This window comes from Alternaria burnsii (genome assembly GCF_013036055.1).
Source record: "Alternaria burnsii strain CBS107.38 chromosome Unknown 740, whole genome shotgun sequence".
Classification (NCBI taxonomy): domain Eukaryota; kingdom Fungi; phylum Ascomycota; class Dothideomycetes; order Pleosporales; family Pleosporaceae; genus Alternaria; species Alternaria burnsii.
Window position 1 is genome coordinate 1,397,661 of NW_024066112.1, and position 26,957 is coordinate 1,424,617.

At 52.5% G+C, this 26,957-nt stretch overlaps 9 protein-coding genes across 9 annotated transcripts; 5 read left to right on the forward strand and 4 right to left on the reverse strand.

Moving 5' to 3' along the window:
• Positions 1-352: 352 nt before the first annotated feature.
• On the forward strand, positions 353-1,529 carry GT037_005316 (uncharacterized protein; the record flags this gene model as incomplete). Its single annotated transcript, XM_038930363.1, has 2 exons — positions 353-405; positions 455-1,529. 2 exons carry the CDS (start codon positions 353-355, stop codon positions 1,527-1,529), a joined length of 1,128 nt encoding a protein of 375 aa, XP_038787313.1.
• Positions 1,530-1,762: 233 nt separating this feature from the next.
• On the reverse strand, positions 1,763-2,364 carry GT037_005317 (uncharacterized protein; the record flags this gene model as incomplete). The annotated part of the gene is made up of 2 exons (XM_038930364.1): positions 1,763-2,089; positions 2,230-2,364. Coding segments are annotated over 2 exons (462 nt in total), but the record flags the coding sequence as incomplete, so codon positions are not given.
• Positions 2,365-4,507: 2,143 nt separating this feature from the next.
• GT037_005318 (dna ligase 1) lies at positions 4,508-7,492 on the reverse strand (the record flags this gene model as incomplete). The annotated part of the gene is made up of 3 exons (XM_038930365.1): positions 4,508-5,269; positions 5,320-7,213; positions 7,308-7,492. 3 exons carry the CDS (start codon positions 7,490-7,492, stop codon positions 4,508-4,510), a joined length of 2,841 nt encoding a protein of 946 aa, XP_038787315.1.
• Positions 7,493-7,774: 282 nt separating this feature from the next.
• GT037_005319 (uncharacterized protein) lies at positions 7,775-8,418 on the forward strand (the record flags this gene model as incomplete). The annotated part of the gene is made up of 2 exons (XM_038930366.1): positions 7,775-7,841; positions 7,904-8,418. 2 exons carry the CDS (start codon positions 7,775-7,777, stop codon positions 8,416-8,418), a joined length of 582 nt encoding a protein of 193 aa, XP_038787316.1.
• A 1,120-nt stretch (positions 8,419-9,538) lies between these two features.
• On the reverse strand, positions 9,539-10,243 carry GT037_005320 (60s ribosomal protein l10a; the record flags this gene model as incomplete). Its single annotated transcript, XM_038930367.1, has 2 exons — positions 9,539-10,008; positions 10,060-10,243. 2 exons carry the CDS (start codon positions 10,241-10,243, stop codon positions 9,539-9,541), a joined length of 654 nt encoding a protein of 217 aa, XP_038787317.1.
• Positions 10,244-10,979: 736 nt separating this feature from the next.
• GT037_005321 (protein kinase kin1) lies at positions 10,980-16,140 on the reverse strand (the record flags this gene model as incomplete). Its single annotated transcript, XM_038930368.1, has 7 exons — positions 10,980-11,163; positions 11,213-11,588; positions 11,641-11,796; positions 11,846-12,357; positions 12,945-14,898; positions 14,946-15,573; positions 15,679-16,140. The coding sequence occupies 7 exons, from the start codon at positions 16,138-16,140 to the stop codon at positions 10,980-10,982; spliced, it is 4,272 nt and encodes a 1,423-aa protein (XP_038787318.1).
• A 1,057-nt stretch (positions 16,141-17,197) lies between these two features.
• On the forward strand, positions 17,198-19,402 carry GT037_005322 (duf-domain-containing protein; the record flags this gene model as incomplete). The annotated part of the gene is made up of 2 exons (XM_038930369.1): positions 17,198-17,406; positions 17,461-19,402. The coding sequence occupies 2 exons, from the start codon at positions 17,198-17,200 to the stop codon at positions 19,400-19,402; spliced, it is 2,151 nt and encodes a 716-aa protein (XP_038787319.1).
• A 437-nt stretch (positions 19,403-19,839) lies between these two features.
• On the forward strand, positions 19,840-20,878 carry GT037_005323 (mitochondrial carrier; the record flags this gene model as incomplete). Its single annotated transcript, XM_038930370.1, has 2 exons — positions 19,840-19,873; positions 19,956-20,878. The coding sequence occupies 2 exons, from the start codon at positions 19,840-19,842 to the stop codon at positions 20,876-20,878; spliced, it is 957 nt and encodes a 318-aa protein (XP_038787320.1).
• A 1,119-nt stretch (positions 20,879-21,997) lies between these two features.
• On the forward strand, positions 21,998-26,571 carry GT037_005324 (uncharacterized protein; the record flags this gene model as incomplete). Its single annotated transcript, XM_038930371.1, has 5 exons — positions 21,998-24,016; positions 24,071-24,223; positions 24,822-25,031; positions 25,078-25,684; positions 25,733-26,571. 5 exons carry the CDS (start codon positions 21,998-22,000, stop codon positions 26,569-26,571), a joined length of 3,828 nt encoding a protein of 1,275 aa, XP_038787321.1.
• Between the last annotated feature and the right edge of the window lie 386 nt (positions 26,572-26,957).

Consider the following 26,957-nt stretch of genomic DNA (forward strand, 5'->3'; position numbering starts at 1 on the left):
ACAAATGGTGGTCCTGAGACATCTCTAACATGTCTACAGTTCCCAGTACCGCCAAATTTGCGACACATCTTTTTTTGCTCTAGTATTTGGCTTAAGTCTTCCCACAATTACTGGGAACATTGTTTTTGCTCCCCTTCACTAGTCAGCTTAGAACCTGGGGTGCTTCAAGCGCATTGTTCTCACCGCATCTACTGCCTGTCTTGCATGCGTGTGCCTCTGTATAGTGAGTCACCTCGCGTGGCAGACAAAACCTCGCTTCCCGACGACCGCCCTTCTCTCGTCACCACCTACACAGCTCTATTGTCAACTTTATGAAAACTGTAATCTATCATACCTTCCAAAGCTCCCAAACATGCTTCAGCAATTCAAGCAAGAGCAGATACATACCAAAAATGATCTCCGGCGGTAAGCATCTCAACAATGTGTATTCTTCCCAAACTCATCACAAGTATAGAAACATTCTCTACCGTGAGTCACATCTTGCGAGTATCAAATCAGGTGGGGACAACTTGCTTGCCGCGATTCATAGCTACGCACACGATGCAAACATGGAGATTGTCACACGAGTTTTACAATTACCCCAGGAACTACGTGACGCCATATACATGCATCTATGGGAACTCAACGACAAGCACGATCCGAGCCGCAGTCTGCTCTACTGGTGGGACTCCTTCGACGAGCCTTGGTTCTCCAGAGACGATGATCCTAACAAATCACGATGGCTAAAGACACCGTTGATGACACTCCGACCCCCGCACTTCATCGACAAATGCTTTGTAGGACCTGTCTTCGCTAAAGAGGCCCTCAAACAACTTAAAGATTCCGTGGGTAAAGATCTCCGGTCAATCGGGGACAGGAACCCTGTCGCCGAATGCGGATTACTCGACGCATCCATGGAGGACTTTGTAGAGAAGGACGTTTTTGGAGTTGGGATAACAGTGGAAGAGTTGGTACGCAACTTGGACTTGCGGGTAAACTTCCAGTGCGATGCATTGACCGACGACGAATTTGCCGAGATCCAGAAGAGCAAGGCACATGATCGAGGACCACTTAGGACGGGTGCAACGACATACACACGGGACGACTATCTCCAAGACCTCGGTGACGGCGTCGCGGCTCTGCTAAGCATTTCACACACCGAACGTGTTATCACTCACAACGAGCATGGTCGACACCTGAATACTAGAGCCAGAATCATCACCTTGGCAATCAGGCAAGAAGACGACTTCATATGGAGGGATCATTCGGCCATATTGAAACTTGTTGCCCGAGCTTATCACGGCCTAAGGGCAAAGGGCTTCGCAGTCAAGATACAGTACTACAGTGAAGAGCTTGAATTGAAAGTGTTGTTTGAAGATGACGTCTGGGAGTGGACAAGCGATGACTGGGACAGGAATTTGATTGAGAAGAACACGTTTGGGATAGGTAGCGGCACCTCACCCCAAAGATACGTAGAAGCATACGTTTGGACACAACTTCAGGAACATTTGTTCCAACGCCTAGATAACGACTGCCTCATCGGGAGTTGAAGATCTGTACAGGAGTAATTCAAGTACGTGTAAGAACGTCTAAAGGGCCGCCTTGGACAATTTGAAAGTGATACATCGGGTCCAAGCATAAGATAATCTTGAGGAGAAAATGTTTGTGCAGGTCCTAAATATGGCAGCTCTCTCTGATTGAACGATGGATCAGCCGGGTGTGGACTCTGCGATTTTGGATCTGGCGCACGCCAGGTGGTGTTGAATCCGCATCCTCAGCTACTCTGTATGGGCAGCAAATATGAATCTTTTCTCTGCTCTTGACTATCGCCTGACTTGTCGACACTACCACTGCGACCACCACCACTGCTACCAATGCCACCATCGGCCTCGGTGCTCGCACTGTCCCTACTACTTTCCGTCGTTGAAGCAAACTGTACAAGCATGTTACCATGCCTAACAGTATCGACAATCTCTTTTGGATCCATACCAGCTCTGATTCTTGCTAAAAGTTCTTCCGCCTCCTCTTCCGGCAGATCTCTGAGCAATCCGAACAGTACTTCCAGATACCTATGTCTCCGTTTGGTCTGCGTGTTCTCCGTTTCCGCGTACTGGCAGGGGCTGTCACGGGCCACGCATTCACTGCAGCTGGGTCGTTCGCCGTTGCACTAGATGTTTTGGAACGATCAGAAGGGTTACTTTTGCCGATGCTTAAAAACCAAAGTCTTTTACATGTACTAGGTCATGGTACCTTGCTTTTACGAACTCTGCACGCTGCACAAGCTAGAGGCACGCGAGCTCGCTTCGATTGTGTGGGTGGAGCCTCGTTCCTCGGTGAAGCTGCGGGGAGAAGAGGGCGGAGAGGGCGTGTCGTAGCACTGTCACTTGGACTAGCTTGATTCAACTGTTGCTGTTACATTCCGCACGAAACAGTACTTGGGCTAAGTTCGCTTGTTCTTTTGAAGGGGACTCGGAAGCAGACTACCATTCCCAGACGCTTTGGTTTAAATAGAGGCTTGAAACGAATCTCTACGCGGCCATGGATAAAACGGAGGGTGGCATGCAAACTTGGCAAGAGGGTTGAGCAACCAAGAAAGAAAGAGTCCGGAAGAGCGAGAAGTGCATAGAACTGCAGGCAACCACAAAATGAGAAACAAGAAAGAAGCTGCACTCATCTCCAAGATTACCCAAATTCCCGCCTTCTAGATCAGACGTGTCCCTCGTTTCGAGTTTCCTAATTTCGCAGTGAGTTGTGATTCTCATGAATATGTAAAAGCTCGCTGCTTACGGAACCTTCTCCAGGACCAATCGCGTTACTTGTAGCATGGTATTGCCACAGGGTCTGGACCCTGCATATGTATGACTGCCGATGAACTAAGCCCTAAAGGTACTATGGGGTTTTTGTACTCGGATGCCATTGTTTGCGACCGAGGCTATTTGTCTCGGTTTGCCATGTAAAAATGCGGTCCAAGCAAAACGCAGCCGACCATTATCTCCGACGCTACCGTACCCGCTTTTACTTGTGACTGGTGTGTCACAACGGGTTCTTGCAGTGCTAAGTGTTGGGAGTCTTGTGTATCGCCGATTGCACGTAGTGCCTGCGACTTGTGGTACTGTAGAGGGTGTCGGCGCGGGGGCTGACTGGTAAGCGCCGATTATACGTTCTGGCTGCGGCATCCCACTGCCTAGTCGGCATGATACCCAGTAAATCGTACTGTTTCCTCAGCGATGATGGTCTAGCCCTCTCTTAGCCTCTCTACGAATCCTATCAGAGAACACCTGGATTAGTATAGACTTCATTGATCTGCGGGATTCAAGGCAACGTCCCGCGAAAAGAGTACGTGATGGCTGTGTAAGCAGTGACACGAGAAACGACAACAACGTGTGCACAACAGATGAATAAAATTTCATTTCAACGAGGAAAAGCGAGACATCAGGAACACAAGCCAATATTACCAACATAATAATTTCTTCATGCACGAAGGACACCCCTTTCAACATCATCTACGTACATACCTGCCTGCAAGAGATTCCCGCTCCGAACCAATATTACCCTAGAACCCGGGCCGTCGCAAACAGGGACTTCAATTGCGTCAAAGTAAACAGCAGTACCATCCTAACTGTATCTCCTCACGGCTCTAAGCTCCGCGGAGCAGCCCAGGTGTCGATCTTCGCCAAGAGACTTATACAAGACGGAGATTGCAGATACCACTACGCGGGCTGTCACGACTGTGTTGGTACAGTGCGCGGCGCCAATCAAAAGCGGGGGTTGCTTCGGGACGAGTCCCTATTCGAGTGCGGGAGCTTGTGCCGCTCATCCTCGCAGACCCTGGTGGAGTTTTGCTTATAGTTGTGGGAACTGTGGCGTGTGTATGGATAGACAGTGGAGCTGCCACTGGTATTTTTCAGCCCGGATGATATCCGAAGATGGCGACGCCGTGATTCGCAATGGAATTCGTTGTGCAGCTGTTGTGGTTGTGGTGGTCTAGAGTGTCGTTCTAGCCTTGGGGTCTCTTGGAAGGCCTCAGTGCGAGCGGACGAGTCAGTACCAAACACAAATCATCTCGATTCGTCCGTACACGCAATTTCTGTTGCGCTTTCGATTCTATGGCATCATAGCATGATAAGATTCGTGTCGCAATGGATACCTGCAAAGAAGCTTGTCTTCCAGAAGTTGTATCAGATACCTTAGACAGAGATATAGATCATCCTATATCTTATTAGCCTATTCAGAAACATGCACAGCGAGTGCCTTTGGACGTACGTCTAACAGTGCACAAGCCTTTCGATCCTCTGGCGGCGTTACTTCTATATGCTACTGCCCGCGCTCCTGCACACTGCCTAATTTTCAGTTGCTACATAGCCATCACACATTCTCCTCCAAGAGCAAAAGCACAATTCAGTAGAGGATGGAAGTAAACGATCTGGAAACTCGGGCATTATTATACTAAAATGATTTCGTCGCGAGATATGACATGGCCTCGTGCAATGTTATCCGTCGTCGCGCTTGACCTGAATCGTCGACTACCTTAATACTCAAAATCGTCATCAGCACTTGGCCCCTTGTTCTTACTGACACTCTCCTGTCTTTGATACATCTCAGCAATCATGCGACTAGAGCTGGCCTGGTCTGGCTTCTTGTCATCTCTCTCCTTGATGAACCTGGGGAACCTCAAACTGACACCCTTGCCACCACCAGAGACCTCATCCGCAGCAGCTCTGTACCGCGGTGACAAGGTCAGATCGGCCGTCTTTACTTCCCAGACATAGCGCGGCTCGAACCAAACGTCGGGCTGATCTTTGTTGCCGGTGGAGTGTGTGTAGAAGGGTTTGGGGCGGTCGATAACGATTTCGGATAATGTCTTGTGCAAGGTCTCGAGAATGGCCTCCGAGAAGCCGGTACCAATGTTACATACTGTCTCATACTTCTCGGTCGAGGGGTTGTAGCAGGCGAGAAGGAAGGCGCCATACCAACTTGTACGCTTGCCCTTGCCATAGTACGCTCCTAGGACGACGAGATCCAGAGAGTCGCCGACACCAGCAAGATAGTCTTTCTTGACCTTAAGCCAATTCTGTGAGCGCTTGGATGGCTCATAGAAGGACTCTGGTCCGTCTAACATCTTTACCATGAGTCCTTCGCAGCCTTCCTTTACAGAGTCTTCAAGGAGGGTTTGTATCTCTTCCAACTCGTTGGTGTTACCATACTTGGCGAACGCAAATTCTCCTTCGACAGGTACAAACGCTTCATTGAGATGTTCACGACGCTCACGGAAAGACTTGGTCACAAGGGCCTATGAATGTTAGCACTGACACGATAATGAAAGAAACCAGACCAACTTACCTCGCCGTTCAGGTAGAGGATATCGAAAGCGAAGACGCAGACTTTTACCTTGACGTCTTCGACCTTGACATCTTTCCTCTTTCGCGTCATGAGTTGCTGGAACGGCAACACTTTCTTTTCCACCATATCCCAAGCCACCGTCTCGCAATCAAGAACGAAGCTCTTTGTACCTTCTTTGACCCAAGTCGGTAGTTTGGCGAGAATGTCAGGGTACTTCTTCGATAGATCCTCAGAATTCCGAGAGAAGATGTTCGACACGCCTCGGTCACTTTTGCCAGCGCTTGGAGCTGTGGTTGCCAACTCCATCTTTTCATCGTTTTGCTTTGCGTCATGCGCAACAAAATGTATCTGCGCCCGCTCACCATCGTACTTGTATTCGCAGGTGAAGTCTTTACCTTCGAAGCGATCAAGCACTTCTGTAATTGACTTTGTCGGTTTTGCCAACATAGGCTTAAGTGGTACACCAGGCTGTAGGCGGCAGTTCTCTCGCAGGTTCATGATACCATGTTCGAGCATTGCGGGGATAATGACTTCGTAACTGGGAAGCTCACTATAGACTGTTTTCAGCATGGCCTCAGCCTTTGCCAAGTCTGCTGTTGATGGCGTCTTGCCCTCCTGGGACATGTCATGGAATATCATAGCTTGCGCAACAGCGACTACGACAGTCTTCTCAGCAAGACCTAATCGAAGTTTTCCTTCTAGTGTTCGGACGATGAACTTGGCTTCGCTAGGCCCACCCTTGTCCTTCTCGATATCGATATGCTTTCCAGCGTTGTGCGCATCGGCTGCTGACAGGAGCTTCTTGATGCCGTCGACCTTGCGCCCTTGAGCTCCCTGTCCCTCAACAGTAGCAATACCCATTAGTCCCTTGCGTACGCCTTCTATGGTTAAAGACTTGGGCTTGAACATGGTGGGTTGTTTCGAGCGACTCTTCGCCGCAACGAGCCCTAGATCACCGATCTCGTTCTGGTCACTCTTGATCTGTTGCAAGTTTCGTCCGGTACTCTCAGAAATAGCCTTCATGATAAGAGACTCGCCGATACCTAGCTCGATGCCTGCGTAGTCGGCTGCGAGTTTGTTGACCATTAGCATAACAGTCGGTAGCATATCAGATGGAGTTAATCGTAGCACTTGACGGAGGAAAAGTGAGCAGTGGGCGAGAATCTCGAGACGTTTTGTCGTCATCTCGATTTTCGAAAACGTTGTGCAGAGTGCGGCGTATGGCACTGGCTCACCGGGTTTCCAGTCAGGATATGGGTCTTTGGTGTTTGACGAAAGAGTAGTCTGGACCTTCTTCCTCGCCTTGGTCTTGACCTCTTCTGGTTCCTCCTCTGAGCTCACCATCTCATCTTCCTCTTCCTTGTTTGAAACAGCATCATCCTCCACAGGCACAGGTGACGATTCGGCCCCCTTCTTGCTCTTTGCAACCTTGGTTGGCGCTGAGACTTCCTCATCGTCATTTTCTGGTGTCGCAGCTTTCGGTTCAGCAGCCCTTTTCTTCGACTTTTCTGGTGCTTTGCCAGCCTTTGGCTTCGCAGGAGCTTCCTTTGGGCTGTTCTTTCCTTCGGTGGTTTTCCGTCGTTGACGTTTCGTCGGAGGCTCTTCTTCGGACTCTTCCTCTTCTTCCTCTTTGATCTGCCTCTTCTTTCCCGTGTCAGATGCTGCACTGTCGACTTCCATCACATCGTCGTCCACCTCTAGCTCTTTCTTAATCGGTGCCCTGACTTCTGCATCCGAATCGACGTCGTCATTCTGACCCTCTTTCACTTCCTCTGGCGACGAAGGAGGCTCCTCTTTGGTCTCTACTTCGTTCTTTACAGGCTTCGGTCTTGTGGAAAAGGACAGTTTCGATTGCTGCTTTGTTGCGTCGCCGTTGGGTTTTCCGAAGAACTTTCTGTAGACACACCGTCAGTATCGCAGTATAACTCAATGGATACAGTCTGATGTTGCCGCCGCACCCTAAAGTAGTTTGGGAAGACTTGACATACCCGAGAGTAGCCTGCTTGGGAGCCATGGCTACGAAAGTGTGGACGTTGTGTGCGCCACTAGGCTGTTGAAGGTAATTGCAGCGCAGGAAGATGGATGAAGATTGCAACGGTTGAATTGAAGGCAGTAGAGTCAATTTGTAACGCGGTGTGAAAGAGCAACAGGCAGCATTGAAGCGGAAGGGCATGCTCTGAGGATGGATTGAGACGGTGGTCTAGGCGGCAGGCGCGTCGCGCCTGCCTGCCGAAACGCGAAAGTTGAACGGACCCCCGGCCCCTGCTGACATCATTAAGCCGACATGGATTAGGCGGCATGTTGAGCATCATCACTTTTGACACATACAGTCTCACAACCCTACAAATCATCTTGTCTACTACTATCGATTGTCTTCAAGCTGGCGACCTACTTCTGGAAACGCTTGGAGCCGTCTACTTCCACCACCCCCTCCCAGCCGCCATCGCCGCTCAAGATGTCGAAACCCTCTGCGCAACCTCGCCTCACGCCACAATTCTGCTTCAACCAAACCGCACTGCGAGGTCAGCACCCCAACTGATTTGCTAGCCAGCTCACTAACTAATACCCAAGTCGGCTGAGACAGACTTTCTTCGTATATCACGCGGCGCGATCGATGATTCCATCACACAGAACCTTAATGCTCTTCTTACACCAGCGCAACGAGGCTTCGATCCGACATCCACAAGTATACGACAGCTGCCGTCGCTCGGCCACGGTCGGTCGTTAGAACCAGAACAATGCGAAGGTTTCAAAGAGAAAGTGCTGTTCCCAAGCTGGGCAGTACGATCGGATGTACTAGACTATTGCGCGGGCGTTGCGACATCACCGGATCCCGACAACCCGGATAGTGTATTGCGGCAGATTGAGGACTCCAAGGCACGAGAACGGACTGTGGATGAGCGATTAGATCCATACTCGGGACGTTATTTCCCACAGGAAACAAGAACAGAGAGTCTAGCCATGCTCATGCGCAATGAGCGGGCGGTTGAGAAGATCATACGGATGAGGACGTGGAGCATGCTGGGCGAACGGTGCAGTATGACCAACGAGACAGCCGAGGTGGCGTTCGACAAGTGGAGGGAGATGCAACGACGATGAAGTGTTCTAAGTCGCTAGCCTCTGTATATATTCGACGTATAGACAGCATTGTAGTATGTCATACAATCTCCTCTCTTTGCATATGTCAAAGTATGTAGCGATGGCGCATGCGTGTACGATGAATTACGCTCCCAGGTTTCTGAGGGCGTCAAGACTGCAACTTGAACAACATGGTCGCATACAACAGGAAGCGCTCAGTCAAGACCGACGTATTCCCACGACTAGCACAGCAGCTTTGTATATCGGCGACGGGCGATCACAGGGTTCGCATTGTAGAGTGCTGCCCCACAAGAACTCCAAAGAGTCTCTGCGCAAGACGTCCGAACAGCGCCTCGACGACAACGAAGAACAGTGCAGCACGCGAGCATTCAGACGGCTGTCAACGCGTCTCACTCAGAACACAATGTATCTCAACATAAAGGAATGTCCCACACCACCCCACAACTCCAATCCATCTTTTCACGGATAATTGCAATTGGTAGGAAAGGCAGGCGGTATCGATCTACGGGGCCGGGAACGGAGAACTATCCACAGAAGAAAGAGGGATAACTCTCAGCAAGCCGCTTTCGCGGAGCCACGATTTTTAGGTATGTAGATTACCAACTGATGATGGAGAAAGGGAAGGAGGGACGGAGAGCTGCGTGGTTTTGTGCGCGACGCCAAGCCGCTAGGAGGCCGTTAGTCAGCGGTGCGCACAGAGCTGGAAGAGTCTGCGGTGGGCTGGGAAAAAGTTCGGTAGTGGGGCAGCGTGCGGAAGAGAGGTTGGGAGCATCGTATTATGGCCGTGCAAGACAGAGAATTCAATGGACAGCCGGACGTTACCCTTCATCTGGATAGCATGGGCTCAAGACGAGGGTCCAGTTCCGGTGCACGGGTCATGTTCAATATGAAGGTAGAGGCTCAAAGACATGATTCGGGTTCACACGACAACATACACAGTCAAGCATGCACAGACGAATGCAAAAGTATAGATAGTCAACGGGTTCATGCATGCATTCAAGCTAGCTAGACCCATCGGGTGGTATTCATTCCATCGAAATTCCGTAAGATCGTAATCCGTAGCGAGTCGTCTTTCGACAGCCAGCTACGACATAATCCAGCAGAAGTAACGACCGACCCTCTAGTAGAGGCGCTTGGGGGGGCTCATGGTGGCCTTGATGGTCAAGGAGCCCACGTTCTGCCATCCCTTCTTAAGAAGAGAGACGAGGTAGTTGATGGCCAACATGATGTTACCGATCAACTCGTCCTCAGTCATGCCAACGTTGCCAATAGCGACACCCATGCAGAGAACCTTCTTCAATTGGAACTTGATGGTGGACTTGACTTCGTTCATCTTGTTGGCGAGGTCCTCAGCGTGGGAGACGGGAGTGGGGAACTTTCCAGCCTTGGAGAGACCGGGTCCGAGGAGACGGGGAATCTGCTTGATGAGGGCGTCGGAGGCGATGAAGGCATCGTACTTCTTGGCGAGCTTCTTGATGAGCTTCTTGTTCTTGTTGAGCTTCTTCAAGTCGTCGGTGCTCATGGCGTCGACGCCATGGTGCTTGGCACGGTCAATGTCGTGCTGGTCACCAAGAACGCAAAGGCTCATGCCTGGTATCTGTTAGCCTGCGCCCTTGTACTGGCATGCTGGTATCGACTTACGAGGACGGGGAAGGGTGGGGAGCTTGATGGTTCCAGAGAAACGCTTGTCACGCTGGGGGTCGTAGTTCTTGAGACCGATCTGGAGCTCGACGGTCTCGAGGAAGTTCCTCTTCTTGGTCTCGTTGGAGTACTCAAGGAGCTGTTGAACGTTCGTGCGAACGCCGGCGACAGAGATTTTCGACATGTTGGCTGATGTGTCTCCCAGAGGATATCGTTTCCTTTGGTGGCTCTGTACGGTGGTGGTTGAAGAAAAGAAGTGGGTGGCGGCGGATTTGGTGCATTGTGGACGCGAGGCCGCTAGCGAAGGTTGCGCTAAGCCGTTTTGGCACGGGTGTGACTGTTACGCAGAACGCCGATTGAGGGCAAAGGGCTGAGCATTCGGCAACTTGGACAAGGCCCCGATATTCACGTACGCTGCAGACCTGCAGATACGCTTGCTTGCTTGCTAATATCGTCATACGTGCCCCCCATATCACTACTACGGGAATACGTCTTTATAAAAGCACGCTTGCATTGCCCATCTGCATGAAGAAGATGATATATATAATACAGTACACTTGCTTTTCCTCCTAGGATCCGTGCATTGATGAGTGCACTACGCCATGCAATGCCCGAGAACTCCTCGCCATGACCATGAGTGTTAGAAGAAAGTAACAAGGCAAGTGAAGGAAGTAGCACCTGCAAGATACAGTGTTGCTACGGGTATCCCATGTGAGAAACCCTAACGCCATAACCGCACCATTTTCGTAAGCCAAATCCGATCGAACTGAGGGGTATGTCGTCTACGCGTGCTGCCGCGCCAAATGAAGCAAAGCCGAAGCCAGAAATACACAGAAGGCGAAGAGGGGGTATTCAAGAACGCTGAAGTGACCCGGCCAGATTGTCGATGTTGAGTGTAAGAAGCCGCGCAGCCAGTCCTTTTAATGCATAAGCTGCTGGTTGTTCGCGGCATCGACGACGTTGTCGGAGAGGTTGATCAGGAGTTGGGCAAGACAGCGCTTCGTGGCCGCATCATCTCGTAGAACTGAGGAGAAGGTGGCGTCGCGGAGAGGCTCTGGAAGGCACTGACGCAGCGCTTCACGAGCACGGGCGTTGTCGCTCAAGCTGTTGAAGTTAATCACATGTACAAAAGGCAGAGATAGGAGAAACTCACCGGAGAAAGCAGCGCACAACGTGCTTGAGCAGACGGACGGTTTGCTGCTCCACAAGCTGGTTGACCATGTTGCTGAGTACGGTGCCTACAGCATAGAAGCGCTCGTAAGTCTGACATATGTAAGCAAGACCAATGTCATCTAGCAAGATCTTCTGGACAATAAATATGGCCACTGTCTTGCTGAGCTCTGAGCCGGTCTCCATGATACGCAGACAAAGCGGGATGATCTCCGTTGTCAGGAGGAAGTTGATGACTTCGGAAGAGTCGTTCTTGACAAGAGCACCGATGACACCCAGGGAGGTAAGACGGAGGTATTCGAAGGGTCGCGACTTGGACGTTGTGTTGAGGAATGGGTAGAGGAAGAGCGGAATGTGTGCTATGGGTACATTAGTCGCGTCGCCTCAGTGCACAGTTGGTGTCTGACCTACCGCTCAAGAACAAGCCACGGGTTTCGGTATGAGAAGCGACACATTGAAGAAGCGCAAGAGCGTTACAAACACGGTTTGAAGCAGCGGCGGTCAATTGCGAAGGGTTGAGCAGCGGGTAGACAGAGATGATCTCTTGGAGGAGGGAGGCCATGACACCTAAGGTCGTTAGTATCCAGTCGCATGCTCGATCATACAATTCTCGTACCAAAAGAGTGCCAGAGAATCAGAGCAAGCTCCGGAACCTGTTCTCGCTTCTTACTCAATTCCAAGAGAGCTGCTTCACGCGTGGTAGGCTTCATAAGCTGAGCTATCCACTCCAAAACGCGCCTGTTCTCCTCCGTCATTCCAATATCGGATGCCTGAACGTCGTTGGCGGGCCCGCGGGGAACGGCGTTATTGCCGGGGATAGCGCTGCCATTATTGGCGGCGAGTTGTTGGTGATACTGTCGTTGGGCAGCCGCCTGGACAGCCTGGGCCTGTTGTTGGGCGTGCAACTGTGCGGCTTGCGCTTGATGTTGTCCGTGCTGGCCTACATGATGCTGGGGCTGCTGGTGATGGGCTTGGGTTTGGGCGGGCCAGTCGCCGTACTGCTGCTGCTGCTGCTGCTGATGCGCGAGGAAATGTTGCATTGGCCGCGAGTACCGACAGGTTCGTATTGATTGTGGGTGGGGGTAAGGTGGGAAAGTCTGCGCGACTATATATGGGGAGCGGCGATTGCTTGGAGCGGGCACGTGGATTCAGGGTCAGACAGTGGACAATCAGGCGTGGTGAGTTCGTTTTGGCGGCACTCGAGAGATGAGGTCGCGAAACACCCCACTGGATCCAACGCCTTGGCGGCGCACGCGGGAGCTCGAGCTTTCGACCGAGATCGACGCCGCCTCCGCATCAGGTGAACCTTAGGCAGCCGCCTGTACAGTGAGAGAGCCGTACAAGAGCAGCCTCACCATACTGAAGTTGGAAGGCAACCGCGATATGTTTCCAGAGGCACATGATGCACATCAAGGGTCCAAAAAGGGCACAACTCCGCGAGTGAAGTCAGAAACTAATCAAGATGTATAGTTTGACATCTAAGACCTTCCGTCTCGTCTGCTACCAACCACCCGAACTACTACAGAAGGATGACAAAGGAGATTCGTGGGCGTTCTTACCCGTAAACTGTGCTTCAGCCATACTTCCACACCAACGAAGAATTACAATTCACATAACAAAGCTCGTAGAAGTGAACATGTCCCACTGATGCCAAAAATGATCAAACGCTCCCAAACACCCACTTCAACCTAGACTATCAAAGCCTCAGCTCTGACAGGATAGTCTGAGCCATATTCTTGTACTGCCATGTACCTCCATCCACTTTCTTAAATTGGATGCCATGCAGCGTTAACAGCGGAACCTTGACGATCAAGATCTCGAACACAAGACTCATGCTTGAGCCCATGTCACTCTGCACATGTGTCGACGTTTCGCCCGCAGGCACTGCGCGTCGCGGTCGTCGTTCATCCCGTTCTTCGCTGCCATCAGACTCGTCGGTATTCGTATAGCTCTGATCCGCAGGTGATGGTCGTGATCGCGATTTCGGCGTCTGCGGCGCTCGATTTTGCTCCCGGAACTCGTCACGGTCTCTATCGCCGCCGCCCATGAATCCCCCGAAGCTGATCTTCCTCTTATGGGCCCCGCTCGGTGGGGAAGCTGGCGAATCCATGGGCTTGTTCATATCAATACTGGGTGCATGTCGGCATCTAAAACCCCCTTTGACTTCACTCCACTCGACCCCAAGTTGATCAAGCACCCTAATCAGATCATCCTGGATGACAGGCAGTGGCTTGGTGCTTGTCGTAGAGACGCTGAAAAGACCTTTAAGAAACACAGGCTTAACAGCGTCTGGACTTCGACTAGCTTCTGCCTGTGCTTCTGCCAGCTCTGCATCTGTCTCTTCGGGTACGTTTGCTTCCTTCGCTTGTTCTCGCTTTGCCCTTCGTGCTTGGATACTTTCTCGTCGCGCATGGCCTAGCGACTTCGCCCGCGACGCCTGCATAGGTCGCGGGCTCGATGTAAGGTCATCAGAAGCAGCATCGTTGATCGGACGAACCTTGTGCGCACTCAGCTCGGATCTATCTGACCCACTTGTGGGAGGAGGGTTTCCAGGGTCTTCCGAAGATCGTCCACGGCGACTGAGTCGCCTCCGGAGATCAGCCGAGTTGACGCTTGTTGAGCGGCCAAGTGCTTTCAGCTTCCGAGCGGCACTGTTGCCGCTTCCAGGAGGGGAGAGTAGTTCAGGTTGGTTATTTGCACTGTTTGTGCTCTCTGGAAGATGCGGTACAGAGCCTTCGTCACGGCCACGCGCCCTTCGAATGCTGAAGCTTTTTCTTGGTACGGAAGCTGGCGCCGGGGCAGGCTCGGCGGGACTGGAAATTGCAACGGCTGGAGTGGGTGGAGGCATAGGCTCAGCGGTCCGGTCTTTGTCATGACTTCGGTACTTTCTGGTACTGAAGCGGCGTAACAAACCAACAGCGGCACCCTCCTTCTTTGGCTGTTCAGCCTGAACGTGAGGCGGCAGCACTGGGGGTGGATTGTTGAGATCCACTCTTTTCAGGCCCTCGGTAAGGTCATCTTCTCCATGTGTCCTAGCTCTCGGTCGCGACCTTCCGCCTGTAGGCTTTTCGCCTGCCATCTCGTAGGCAGCTGAGTTGGTATACGCTGCCGGTGGGGGTGGAAGATCTGGCATCTTCAGTGGCTTCTCGTCTGGCTCCTGAGGCATGGCGGCAGGACCTGGGTTTGCTTCTTGTCGTTCACGGTCTCTCTTTTCCTTGACGAGGAAGTAGACCGAAAGGAGAGGACTGTATGCGTTCACTGGGTCCATTCCCCGTTGGATATCTTCAGACGATGAAGCTGTCAACTGCTCCCGACTTCCAATGGAAGTGCGTCTCTTGTAGAAGTCGAACATGCCCCTCTTCTTCTCTGCTTCTGGTGTTTGAGCAGTCGCCCTGCGAGCGGCTGTTCGAACCGCACGTTGATAATCCTCCGACTGGATGACATTGGTCAATTGTGTGGTAATATACTCAGTGGTGCCAAAATCGAAACCTTGCATCTTCTCGATGACCTCGCTGTCCAAGGGTAGTTGCACGGGTTCTCTGTGAGGCAGGTAGTTTTCAGGAGGACTGTTGAATCCCTTGGTGAGCCAGGGATGGCTCATAATTTCCGAGAGAGTCAATCGCTGAGTCGGGTCGGTCTGGAGCATTCTGTGAATCAGATTGCGGCATTCTGGATACGGTCAGCTTGAGAGGAGATATTGTCTTTGGACAACATACCTGCAGATAGCCATGGAGGATAGTCAACATGGCCCTTCTTGATCTTGGCGTGAAGCTGCGGCATGCTCTGGTCATCGAACGGCACCTTTCCGCAGACGAGGACGTACAATACAATGCCGAAACTCCAGACATCAACCTCGGGGCCAGTATACTGTTTAGCCTGGAGCAGTTCTGGGGCTGCAAAGTACAGACTTCCACAGAACGTCTTTAGCTGATTTCTTGGTGAGAACAAGTTACTCAACCCGAAATCAATAATCTTGATATCACCCATCTTACTGATAAGGATGTTCTCGATCTTAAGATCTCGATGCACAATGCTGTTCCTGTGGCAGTAGTCGAGGGCACTGGCGATCTGTCGAGCGAATTTGCGCGCCTGCTTTTCCTTCAAGCGGCCGTGAGAGATGATGTAATCGAGCATCTGCCCGCCGTTGACGAACTCGAACATCATGTACCAGTGGAAGTTTGTGCGCACCACATCCTTCATGCCGCATATGTAGGGGTGGTTCAGCAGACTGACAATGGCGGCCTCCCTGGCTGTGCGGACTTCTTTGGAGTGGTCGGCTCGTTCACGGTCGGCAGCGCTCTGGTGCTGGTCTTGGGACTGTCGGGGTACGATCTTGACGGCGGCCTACGGGTTGTTAGCACAGAGCCTTGGCTGTCATTGTGTTGCAGTATGCGCGATTAAGCGCATGCCCCTCCATGTGCCAACACGGTGACGACCAGAGATACACACCTGCTCCCCAGTCTCGGCGTTCTTCGCCAGCTTGACCTTGCCCATGCTGCCAGCGCCAATTGTCTTTCCCAGCGCCCATGTTCCTGTGCTGGGCGCGGTGATGGTGGTCCTGCGCTTGTTTACGGCCTGAGGCTGGCCCGGCCTGGCTTCGGCAGCTACGCCGTTGATGGGCATTGCGGAAGTTGTCGACGCGTCAGACGCATACCGCGAGTGGCTTCGTCTGCTGGATTCGGTGCGGGCTGGGTCTTCGCTGCGACGTGAAGGCTGCTCCTGGGCGACGTTGCTCTGCTCGTAGTCTCTCCGGGCGACGTTGGGGAGGCCGCTCTGCTGCTGATGGCGGCTGGGCGCGTGTCCAGTGGGCCGGCTCTGGGTGCTCTGGGAGCGTTGGGGTCTGTCTACGGATCTGCGCGAAGAGGAGGAAGTGCGCACGACTGCGGGCGACGATGGGGCGGCGGCCGACATGGCGAATGCTCTCTACCACGATACGCGCAACGCAGGGAGCAGATGCAGGCCTCGATTAGCACAGACGCACAGGGCGTGGAGCGAGCGCAGAAGCGACCACCGGCAAGGCTATCGTGACAATGTGAAGAGATTACTTTGTCGCTCCTCGGTGGGTAATGCGGCGTAAGTGTACAAGAGGTTAGGGGCCGGTGGACGGTTGTGGTCGCGAAACTTGGCACAGGCGGCGGCGTGTTGGGTGTGCGTCTGTCTGGACGTATGCAGGTCCCAGGGCAGCCAGCACCGGGTTACAGCAGATGAGCAGATGCAGGATCCAAGTCGAGGACAGCATGTATTACGGCCAACGCGAGCTTGTATGTTGTTTTGTTCATGTCTATTTCCGGTTCGAGGCCAAACGCGATAGCTCCCTCCTTCCACGCCTAGCTCGTCTACCAATGCCGCGCCAGGTTGGGCCGATACGGTGGGGTAGGTACAGCTTCGGGGCCATGCATTCACCCTGGCTTTCACCCCATCTACATGCCTATACCCTTCGTCTTCGAGACAAGGACAGCATCGCCTCCTGACGCCTTCGTCTCCAGAACATTGTGTTGCTGGCGCCATATCAGGGTCCCTGGCCTTAGCCGCGATACCAGCCATGCTTTTATGCTCATTAGGCCGCTCGACCCAGGCGCGGCACGACATCATCGGGCCCACTCTAGCTCACTAACTCCTTAGTTCAACGGCAGTCAAGTCGACAAGAGCTGAGCAATGTGCGGTGAAAGCCGTCTATTGCAGGCTCCGAGTCTGGTAGAGCTGTGCACTGCCTGCTTCGGGGCGCATGCAATTCATAGCTCTTACATACCTCGTGGCTGCATTTAGTTGGATAGACTAACCTAGCCAATGAGACGGCGGCTGATTAGTCACCTACCCGCCCGCCTGCTCGTGATCGCGCGCTCCAACTTCCCTTCGCTTGACTATAGGGCAAACCAAGTCCATCAGATGCAATAGTCAATTTTTGTATAGAAGAAACTGACTCGCCACCAATTACCACGAGTTACGCGACCCTGTTTCTGCCGTTACAATGGCATACAAGCGGCCGCGCGCGCCTTCTCCAACCAACGCCCAAAAGCGTTCTCGCGGCGGAAAAACAGCCTACATATCCCTTGGCACCGAGCTCCCTGATGAAGACGGAGATGACGGGGCTTTCGTCCCTGTGTGGAAGCAGACCGTAACAGACGAGAAGGGTAGAAGGAGGCTTCACGGCGCATTCACTGGAGGTTTCAGTGCAGGGTAAGTTTCCGAGCCACACCTTCCACGAGCGTAAGACTTCTTGACTATGCTAAGATACTTTAATACAGTTGGATCTAAAGAAGGATGGACTCCGAAAACGTTCGTTTCCTCGCGCGCAAACCGCAATAAGGACCAGCCTAGTGGTCAAACCCAGCGAGCCGAAGACTTCATGGACGAGGAAGATCTGGCGGCAGCAGCAGAGTCACGGCAGCTAGAGACTGCGCAAAACTTTGCTGGTATAGGCGAAGCTGGACGCGCGAACGACGATGGACTTTTCGGCCTCTTCGTAACTCAGGAAGAGACAATGGGAGTGAAGCTCGCGCAGAAGATGGGTTGGCGACGAGACCAGGGCATTGGTCGCAAAGTGTGCCGAAATGCCAACCTTGAAGATGGTGTATCCGGTTCCAAGGACGAGTCCGCTCATATGTTTGCACCCCAAGATGCTCGGATCATGAACTTGCCACGAGAAGAGGTCCGTCGCAAAGGCTTGGGATACACATCAGAAGCCCGCTTGGGCGTTGTAGAGGAAAACGCTGGGGACCAGTCATCCAAGTTCGACCTGCACTATCTCGAAGGTCCGAAGAAGGCATCAACCGTAAAGAAGCCTGGGCCGAAGAAATCTTCTTTTGGGGTTGGTGTGCTCAACGACACTGGTTCTGACGAAGAAGATCCTTACGAACTGGGCCCAAAAATTACGTTCAATAAGACCATAGGCAAAGAGAAGAAAGTGAAGAAGCCTAGCAAGTTCGCCAAAGCAGGAGCGGGAGAAAAGGTTGTCTTTGTTCCGAAGAAGAGTTCGTCGAAGGCTTTGGTCTCGCTAAGCAGGCCGTCTATAGATGGAAGATCTCCATTACCTGGTTTCATGTTCGCGACTGGTCTCACAGACACTACAAGCAAGCCTAAATATCCTCCGCCGAAGATACCACCCGGCTGGAAATCTTCCAAAAGCGCCACTCCAACTTCGGAATCGAAGGAGTATCAATCCGTAGCCGACGCGGCGAAAGCATCAACACTGGATGCAAAGGGTCGCTCAGCACTCTTGGGCGAGAAGGCTTTGCCCGGAAAATCCATTTTCGACTTCATACCCAAAGAAGCTCGAGACCGTCTGGCTGCAGTATCCGGTAGGGCTGATCTACCCCAGGGCTTGGGAGAGGCTGCTCCTGAAGGGCATTTACCTGCGAACAAAGCCCAAGCAAAGGATCTGTGGGGCTTTGTGCCTAAACTCGAGAAGAGCGTGGCAGCTGCAGCGCTGGCCAAGGGGGCGACTGGCTGGATGCCATACGAGGAGGATAAGGCGAAGCGCGCACGCTACGTTAGCTTTTTAGAGTTGAAAGCAGGACTGAAAGAAGATTTGCCAGATCGAAACGATGGCGTATCAACCACAGATTGGGTCAAGGAGCTGCAGGAGTTTGCACATGCTGCAGAGGTGTTCAAGCCTACGACTGGCATCATGGCGTCCCGGTTCACATCTTCCTCGTCATCTACCCTGAATGGGAGTGGTGATGGAGCAGCGACTGACAACCTTCTACGACAACCAGCCGCAAAGCCAGAGGATCCTGCAGAGCAGGCTGCAAAGCTAGGCATGTACGGTCCGATGACTCGAAGCAGCTTTCCCTTTTATCCGTCACGACTCTTGTGCAAGCGCTTCAACGTCAAGCCTCCGCCAGATATGCCACCAGAGTTTGATGCTGGTGAGAACCACTTCAAATCCCAGACGGAGGAAGCCGTGTCTAAGTCAGCCATGGAGAAATTGCAGCACGAGTTCTTGACTAATGGTCCTGCTCTCCAGCGACCTGCCTGGATGGGGCAAACGCCTGAAGCCTCTACTCCTGCTGCTGCTGCTGCTGCTGCTGCTGCTGCTGCTGCTGCTACAGCTACTCAAGAGGGCAAACATGCAGTTGTGGACGTGGAGAAAAACGATGCTCTATCCATCGAACGTGCCTCCGAAGATGTCTTCAAAGCCATCTTCGGAGACGATGATGACGAGGAGGACTAAGCCTAGAGGATATACCATACTTAAAACTATTGTACTCATGTATTATTCACACTACTACTGTTTTACTCTTACTGAAAGATTACTGACAAGACATACATGCTGACCAGTCTTTGCCAATTAAAAGTAAAAAGTCGTAGCTATACAGCCGACGACAAAGTGACCATTTTCATAGTCTTCAAGTTGATGTTGAACGTGGCGGCTTTGATAGGCGCGGACGCCAGACCCAGGCGAAGAGATGGTGCCTCGGCGTACCGACACGCCGGTGCTCGGAACATGTATTCAAAACGTCATGCACTTTTTCGCGACACGAGTTTGGCTGACCCGATACTACCCCATCTTATACTGATATCCACGGCCATTTCCCAGGGCTATTACGATGATGCGTAGTGCAGCTTTGACACTCTTCATATAGCAATTGAACATTTGAAGGCGCGGCAATGTCAGATGGCGGAAAGCGCTCGTCGTCTTACTGTAAGTGCAGAAGAGGCATTGAGCGTAATTGCTATTGCATTCCAGGGACCGGTGGGATCATAGTTGTTAATAAGCAATACAGTCCACTTCTTCGCTGGATTAAACTCAGGTGTTCTATCTGCAGTCCTTCTCCAACCCGCCGACCTCCTCAAGACCCGCGTCCAACAATCGCGCTCGAGCACACTTTATGGAACCATCCAGTCGATAGCCAGCGGACCGAACCCGATACGTCAACTCTGGAGGGGTACACTACCGAGCACTCTACGCACGGGGTTCGGATCTGCCATATACTTTTCGAGTCTCAATGCATTGCGACACAGGGCGAGTCTGGTCGCAGCGGGGAGCGGCGAGGCGGCAGCGAAGGGAGCGGAGCACTCAAGCTCTCTACCAAAACTGAGTAATACCGCAAACCTGGCAACTGGTGCCTTCGCGCGGACATGGGCAGGCTTCATCATGATGCCGATTACCGTTTTGAAAGTGCGGTACGAGAGTAATCTGTACTCGTACAATTCGCTCTTTACAGCATCAAGAGACATCTTCCGAACGGAGGGACTCAAGGGCTTCTTTGCTGGTTTCGGCGCAACAGCCGTCCGCGATGCACCATACGCGGGGCTTTACGTTCTATTCTACGAGCAGTCGAAGAGGAAGCTTTCAAGTCTTGCAACCAAGATTGAGGAAACTTCCGGCACATCCACCAAGCTTTCTTCCAGTACATCCGCAGGCATCAATTTTGTTTCTGGTGTTGCAGCGGCAGGGCTGGGAACGACCGTCACGAATCCCTTCGATGCCATCAAGACGCGGATACAGCTAATGCCTGACCGCTACGTGAATATGGTACAAGCAAGCAAGAAGATGCTTGCAGAGGAGGGTCTACGGAGCTTGTTCGACGGGCTTGGTATCAGGATTGCGAGGAAGGGAATGAGCAGTGCGCTTGCCTGGACTGTGTACGAAGAACTGATTCGACGAGCGGAGAGCTTGAAAGAAGTCGTCGAGGAAAAAATATGATCATGAAGCATACGATATTTGCATAGCTGGCGTTGGCCGGTGCTGAAAGTTGGCTAGATACCTCTCCGCTCACATTGAGTTGTTCAAACGAGATGACGATCTGCTGTCAATGTCTTCTGCGGAATGCCTATTTGGTCCAGATTCGCAAGGTCCGCACCATCTGCAACAAACCATATGTTAGGCCGCCTAGACCGCCGATAATGAGTGGTAAGTTGTGGCTGAACTTGGACTATGTCTATGCGGGACGATCTTGGGGGCAGCTCTAACCGAAATTGCCCATCCCGGACACATGAAGGCTTACTCCGACCGATGGAAGTGGTCACAACACCTCGGTGGGTCGCACGCGAGCGTCACTGTTTCATGAGGCGCTTCTCGTGCAAACATGTGTCTTGGAGCGTACAAAGAGGGAATATGCAGGTAGCGAAAACGTACGAAGCGATGACATCCAACGGTTTTGGCAGATAACAGCACTGTAAGGCCGACCAATTTCACCGAGCTGTCACGGTGTTGCGACCCCCGCGGCTAAGAGAGGAAAGAGGTCTTAAGCGCCTTGGTTAGTATACCAGTTTTCGACGTGCCCCACCAAACCATCACCATCTCGCGCCGCTAAAGACTGAAGGATGCAGAACAAAATGGTCGCAAACATCGCACACGACAGCATTACAATGTCGCAGAGCGGAGCGTAGGTGTGTGGATGGCAGTCTGGACTGACGCCCGCAGATAGACATGCACCACAGGCTGATGTGTGTTCAGCAGACCCGCGCATGAGAAACCCCGGCCTCAGCCCTGGCGGCAGCTGCCTGATGACTAGCTGCATCGCGAGCATTTCAGCCCCCAAATGCACCATGAGGGCGGGTTCCTTCAAATTCCACTGCAGCCGCACTTTCGTGCTGACAATTTCTTGCGTTCTTACGTTATCTACTGTTTGATACCGTGTCACATCTGCTTCTGTGCCGCCCCTCGGTGTCTGTTCATCACCCCGCCCTGCGCCGTTCACGCCGCAGCTGAGACCACGCACAAAGAACTTGAATTGATTGCTCTGTCCTGTGATCTCTTTATCACTGAACGGTATACATACTTTGTTTGAATCTCCTCGAAGTCCCAACTCATACGCCCACCATGCCGCTAGCAAAGGAGTGGGACAGTTACGAAGAGGACGAGTGGTATTCCAAAACTACGAAGGACCATCTGAACATCCGTCATGTTCATCCTCCAGCATCCAAAACCCCGCCCCGGAGGACTCAGGATGATGCGCTTTATCGTCCCGACTATGCTCGCCACACAACCGAGTACCTGGCCCCAGAAGTGCACTACACGACCGGTCTCCATAGGACCCGCTCACAAGGTCACGCGCCCGCCCCCAATGTGACAATCTACAACACCAGTCACTTGGACAACGATAGCCGACCAGTTTTGCGCTCTGAGCAGAAGGGCCCAGAGGTCAGTCGCGGTCGACGCGAACAGAAGATGCCTGGTGCATTTGAGGATTTGGAGGATGAGATTGCTGGACTGAGGGCAGATCTAAAGAAGGAACACCGTTCGCGCTCTAGGCACGAGTACCATGAACGCCAGCGCTCTCCAGAGCCCAACTATGCGGACCAGATCAAGTTGACACTCGCTGAGCAACGTCTCAAAGATCTCGAAGATAAGCTTGAGAGAGAGCGGCAGGAGCGATACCATCATCACTCTCCGGACCGTAGCTACGAGGACAAGATGAAACTGGCGCTCGTGCAACAGCGACTACGAGACTCTGAAAAAGAACTCGAAAGGGAAAGACGTCATCACTCGCCAGATCACGGCTACGAAGACAAGGTGAACTTGGCACTGTCGCAACAGCGACTCCGAGAAGCTGAAGAGAAGCTCGAAAGGGAACGACGAGAGGAGGAAATGGATAGACGGGCGGAACTGGTGAGACGCAGGGTGGAGCTTGACTTCATCCAGGATAGAAGAGAGCGCGAGGCAGAAGAGGATAGAATCAAGAGGGCAGAGGAGAGTATGCGTCGCGACTGGGAGTTGCAGCGAACGAAGGAAGAACGAGATCGCGAACGACGCGAGGTCGAAGAAGAGAAGAAGCGTGCTTCTATCATCGCCGAAAACAGGGCAAAGATGTCTAGGGAGCAAAGAGAGGCCGAAGAACAACGCGACAGGCTTCTGGCTAAACTAGAAAGGGAGCAGAGAGATCAGGAGGACGAACGCAAGCGGATTCTTGCTGAAAGCAAGATGAAGCAAGCCAAGGAGCAACAGCGGGCCGAAGAGGAACGTGAGAAGCTTCTAGCCAAGATAGAGAGGGAGCAGAGGGAGCAGGATGATGAACGCAAACGAATACTTGCCGAGGCCAAGTTAAAGCAAGCGAGGGAGCAACGAGAGGCCGAGGAGCAACGTGAGAAGATCCTGTCTGAAATGGACAAGAAGAAAAAGCGAGAGCAAGAAGAACGCCAGCGCATCATTGACGAGAACACTGCCAAACTTGAGAAGGAAGCGCGTGAGCGTGAGCTCAAGGAGAAGGCCATGGAACAAGAGCGCAAGCGCATCATCGCCGAGAACGAAGCCAAGGTAGCTAAGCAGGCCCAAGAGGCAAAGGAAGCTCAAGAGCGTGCTGTCCAAGAGTATCAGCGAAAGAAGGCGAAGGAAGAGGCCGAAGCTCAAGCAGAGCATGATCGTATCATCTTCGAGTACGAGCGTAAGAAGGTCTTGGATGCCGAGAAGGAAAAGAGGGCACGAGACGAACTCATGATGAAGATCAGACTCGAAGAAGAAGCAAAGAAGCAGAAGGACAAAGAGGAGTACGACGCCTTTGTGCGAAAGCAAAAAGCACAGGAAGAAGAGGACAAGAGGAAGAAAGAGGAACAAGAGAAGGAGCTCGAAGAGACGATGCGCAAGAGGCTCTCTCAGTTTGGCTTCCAAGACAACCAAATCCAGGCGCTTGTCCACCCTGAGAGGGAAAGACACCTACAAGCAGGCATGATGCCCAACCATCCCATGCATCAAATTGCACCTCCGCCTCCCCCACCTCCACAGCACCACCATCACCATCAGATTGCCATTGCACCTCCACCACCGACATACGCCAAGATCCACAGGAGTCATCTCGATGTTGAGACGCTGCACTACTACGACATCCCATATGAATACGATGTGGTAAGTCCTGACCAACTGACATGATGCGAAATCGAGTGCTGACAATTGCGGTAGAACCCAGAGTACATCATCGTCCTCCGGGAGATGTCCCAACGCGAGACTGACATTCTCTTCGAGCACACTCGTCGTCTCCGCACCGGCCATGGTAGCAAGCTGTTCATAGAATCAGAGGGTCGTGATAGCAGGGGCAAGAAGGAATACGCTTTTGTGAGGAAGAAGTCTCGGTCTCGCTCCAGGAGTGTTGTTGGTGCCTCGTCGTCAACTAGGACGAACGTCAGCTTGGGGGAGATGTTCTTCAGGTAGGATGAGATTGGGAAGGGCTGTGCAAGGACGAATTTCGCTGGTCAGTGAGTGTTTGTGTGGTGTTGGATTTTACGATTGCTCTTTTCTAAGATATACCAATCTTCCCTCTTGTCTTGGATACATTTACATAGGTACTTCAGCTCAGTCTCTTACTCTTATTTGGATAGGCGTTTGACTTTTTTTTTTCGGAAACGCGACCACGACATATGCAATACGTTCCATCTCGGTTCTCTGCAGCAATGTATGCCGTCTTGTGCGTGTTTGTGCGTTTCAACGGCTTCGAGCTCTTCACCGGTCTTGTGCTACCTCATCACAGCTGTCCACTGACGGAAGAGAGCGTGTTAGATTTTCACACTATTCCGGTCCAAAGGGTGACAAGAGAATGGCGGAGCACGTGCTTGTTCGTCATGGCTGTCGCTGGCATCTGACGCGTGGGGCGACGTTCGGTCCGTATTAGTGAGTGAGCCTCGGCTTCTGATCATGGTCGGGACATGACGAGCAGTCGCCGCAGCTCACCTCCCCGACAATCTTGCTCACACTTCCTTTGGAGCATGCGTTGATACCCCTCGTGCTTTTGTTCTTGTTTGATTCAACATGGCCGACGCGCTTTGCGGGCCTTCCAACGCCCTTCAGAACTTCCAGAAACATACTACCGTCGATCGGACACTGCAACAGGATCGCCTGGTCGGCAGACATTCACCAGCCCAGGTATGTAATCAAACCCGCGGCTTGCACTTGCACAATCTAAACGACAGCAGGGCTTCAGATCATCACCGGGATCAAATGCAGGCGCACTAGACTCCGAGTTTGATGCATTCCAAGCCGGTCGACCAGTGCCGGCGCACGACTTCCAACACTTCGATCCGCGATTCGCACCTCAGTTTGCGCAACCTCCACAGGCACCCGACTGGGCTGCTGACTTCCAGCGCTTGAACGTCAGCAGCCCACCTCCACAGACGTTCCAGCAGCAGCGACCGCAACCAGCGAACGCGGCATCAGCATGGCATCAGGACTTCTTGAGGCAGCAGGCCCCGATCGCGCAGGCGCCTGCCTTGCAGCAGAACACATATGGCGGCATGTCGGGATATAACATGGGTGGATTCGGTGGACAGACATACATGCAGACACCGAATTTCCAGAACGCCCAGGTATCCGAGGTTGCACAAGGAAAGCAGCGCGCCCAAGGTGACGTCCCCGCCTTCGACGAGGCGGCCTTTGAACGAGCGTTTGCGCAGGCGCAACAAGACATGATGGAGGTCGCAGAAGCAGAGCAAGTACACACACAGCCAGCGCAAGAGGCGCTGGACCTAGACCGGCCGGGTGAGATGGATCCTCTTCTTCAACGGATACGAGAAACGCGGCCAGGTGTGTAGTGTCCGTCAAACATGCTACGAGTGCTGACTGTGTCTCTAGCTGTCTACTCTGCCATCCAGGTCTGGAGCGAAACTGGTCTCGGACGAACCGACGAAGCGGTAACATACCTCCAAAACATGGAGAACATGGAACGGACCGGTACTTTGGTGCAAGATGCAAACGAGGGGAGATGGATCGTCGACTCTCTGCAAAGAATTGTAAATCGCGACGCCCCTCAGCAAGTCAAGACCCGAGCCGAGAAGCTCATCACGGCAATCAACCAACGCCTTATGTCACAGTACCCACTGGGCTCACGGGTGCTGATGAGCGAAGAGCAGATATGGCAGGACCTGGAAGCAGCAGGCTACATGAGGACACCAGAGCCGATAATGCAACGGATGGAGCAAAGACCTGAGGAAGAGCAGAAGCAAGAACAGCCCCCAAAGAACGACGATGACGAGATGGCGGCAACAGCAGGTCGACTGCTAGAGCGCGTTGCAGACAACACAAGCGACAAGTTTCAAAACTCCCAGTTCCTTGGGCTCATGCGTCGTCTACGAGACCGTGAAGTAAGAGTGCAAGAAGACAAGATTGTCGAAGTCGATGGAGCCAAACAGCAGACTGGAAACACCACGTCCACACCACAGGCCAACATCCACCAACAACCACCGTCACAACTCCAACAACAACCTCCATCCACAACGCAAATCCCCCCAATCGACCCCACAATCCTGTCTCACGCGGCCACCGACTTCGAACAACCAATCTATTCGGGCGATGAACCACCACAGTATGCCCACACTCCTCCCCTAGCACCTATCAGTGAGGAGCCCCTAATAACTGATGAGATTTCAGAACAATATAGATACTACAACGTTGATGCCGCATACCACCGCTGAGGGGGAGACTACACTGCGGATACCACGTCACGAGCAGGATGAAGATCTATATCGGAATGAAATCCCGGGGAGGGACCCCGTGACGCAGGTTAGGGGCTCTGGATAGGCTACTTCATGAAGAAGTGATGGGCACGGCAGAGTACGAAGATCTGTGCGACTCCATCTAGAGCACTTGGGCGTTTGAGGATGGTTTTTTAAGCCTCATGGTTGGACTGGATCATTGAGTCAAATCATGGTGTCAGAAGATTTGCACCCTGATGCAGTGCACAGAGGGAGCCTGTTCATTGTGAGTTTGACTGGCATTGCCTGCGTATAGAAGAAAGCATGATTTCTGCACCTCCAAGCTACTCTCACTTTACTCGTCCACATGTCCTGTTCTTCTCACA